The sequence below is a fragment of the Temnothorax curvispinosus genome, unplaced genomic scaffold, assembly GCF_003070985.1.
Source record: "Temnothorax curvispinosus isolate PA1 unplaced genomic scaffold, ASM307098v1 QBEX01005203.1, whole genome shotgun sequence".
Lineage (NCBI taxonomy): Eukaryota > Metazoa > Arthropoda > Insecta > Hymenoptera > Formicidae > Temnothorax > Temnothorax curvispinosus.
Genome location: NW_020214983.1, coordinates 1 through 1,586, shown reverse-complemented (window position 1 = coordinate 1,586; position 1,586 = coordinate 1). Strand labels below are relative to the sequence as shown.

General features: G+C 36.3%; 1 protein-coding gene across 3 annotated transcripts; it reads right to left on the bottom strand.

Annotated features, from left to right (window-relative positions):
• Positions 1-589: 589 nt before the first annotated feature.
• Positions 590-1,580, bottom strand: LOC112454642 (protein ALP1-like). 3 transcript variants are annotated; one of them, XM_025016139.1, is made up of 3 exons: positions 1,343-1,580; positions 1,147-1,219; positions 988-1,078 (listed from the first exon to the last, which is right to left on the bottom strand). In XM_025016139.1, the coding sequence occupies exons 1-3, from the start codon at positions 1,569-1,571 to the stop codon at positions 1,027-1,029; spliced, it is 354 nt and encodes a 117-aa protein (XP_024871907.1). In that variant the 5' UTR covers positions 1,572-1,580; the 3' UTR covers positions 988-1,026. The 3 variants fall into 3 exon arrangements, with proteins under 3 accessions (XP_024871905.1, XP_024871907.1, XP_024871906.1); XM_025016137.1 differs by having other exon boundaries at positions 590-1,219; XM_025016138.1 differs by having other exon boundaries at positions 1,147-1,580.
• Between the last annotated feature and the right edge of the window lie 6 nt (positions 1,581-1,586).

Below are 1,586 nucleotides of genomic sequence, written 5' to 3'. Positions count from 1 at the left end.
CGTTGGTGCGCGCCAACGGCGTGACGGGCGGCCCCGGGTACACTCCGGGTGCTTTCCAATTGCAATATCCCTAGACACTTTCGTGCACACCGCGACACAAGTTGCGTTCCAATTGCCGTAACAGTCGACACAACACTACACATCCGTACTCAGCCTGAGGCTACTAGTCGGCTGTGTAAACTTGTGTTTTCTAGTGACAATTACCAACCATGGCGGCTATAAACGAGTGGCCGGCCTGTTTTCTTATGTTTATACGTAAAGGCGGAAAAGCTGGCAAAAATGGACATTCATATGAAGACTGAAGAGTGATAGTCGCGTGTATTTTTTATTTTTTTTTATTGTATTTTATTGTACCTCTTATAAGTGATACAATCCAAATATATTCTAATATAGATTAACATTATATAATTTGATTAATATAAATATTGAAAGTTTATCATATCATTTATTACAATAAATGTAATAAATTAATGTTGCAGAAGTGTAAGTCATTAGACATAATCTAAAAAGTTCTTTCAGATACCAAAATATTTAATTTTATGTAGAGATGTTTGTAAAGGCTGTGGTAGGAATAAATAAAAATACCATGTTTATCAAAGTATACAAATTTGTATTTTTTCTTAGTCTTATTTCAAGTTAAGTAAACAGAAAAATTATAATATACGCAAAACTTTTAACTATTCTGGAAAAAGCTCGCGAAACATCTGTATTCTTCGATCTATCATTTCGTTCCTATTTCTATTAACATGTAAATTATTAATTTCGTAATTTTCGTCCGCGGCATTATCTACAAGAAAGTCATTAATGTCATCAGCAAAGAATTCGTTCTCATCATATTCTTTTATAGCAATGTTATGCATAATACAAACGGCTGTTATTAATTTTGGGATGAATTGAATATCAAGTAATTCTAAAAATTTTAAACGACGGAAACGTCCTTTCAAGTAGCCAAACGCTCTCTCTACTGCCATCCGTGTCGAAGAGTGCAAGAAATTGAATTCAGACTGTTGTGCTGTTAAATGACCGTTATCTCTGAATGGTGGTACGAGCCACGGTAGCAATGGGTAGGCTGAATCTCCTATTATACACGTTTTATTAGGGAAAATAGTTTCCATGTTATTTTGAGCAGTATCATAAAGTAATGACCTTCTTAAAACACGGGCATCATGCAGCGAACCCGGCTCTCCACAGTAAATGTTCGTGAACTTCATATCTGCATCTACAACACCTTGTAATACTATAGAGAAGAACCTTTTCCGGTTGCAATAGTCTCTAGGGTGATCAACAGGCTGTCGAATGGCGATATGTGTACCGTCTATTGCTCCGATACATTTTCTTATACCTCGTTTTGTCTCGAATTTTTGCGATGTTACAAGGATGGCGTCATTTCCATCTGGCCACTTTATTTCTTCGTCCAGTCTTGACAATAGCCATTCCACAACACGACGTATTACACAAAAAATTGAAGATATAGATACATCGAATCTATCTCCCAAAGTTCGCAATGGCTCAGTATTTGCGACATACCAAAGAAATATAAGGAAACTCCACTCAGCAGAGATTTTACGCATACCAAAAGAATGAGA

Coding starts and splice junctions, on each gene's coding strand:
- LOC112454642 (XM_025016137.1), bottom strand. CDS start 1,571: ATGCGTAAAATCTCTGCTGAGTGGAGTTTCCTTATATTTCTTTGGTAT. Junction 1,220..1,342: donor AAAATTCGAGACAAAACGAG/GTATAAGAAAAT, acceptor AAGGTGTTGTAG/ATGCAGATATGAAGTTCACG.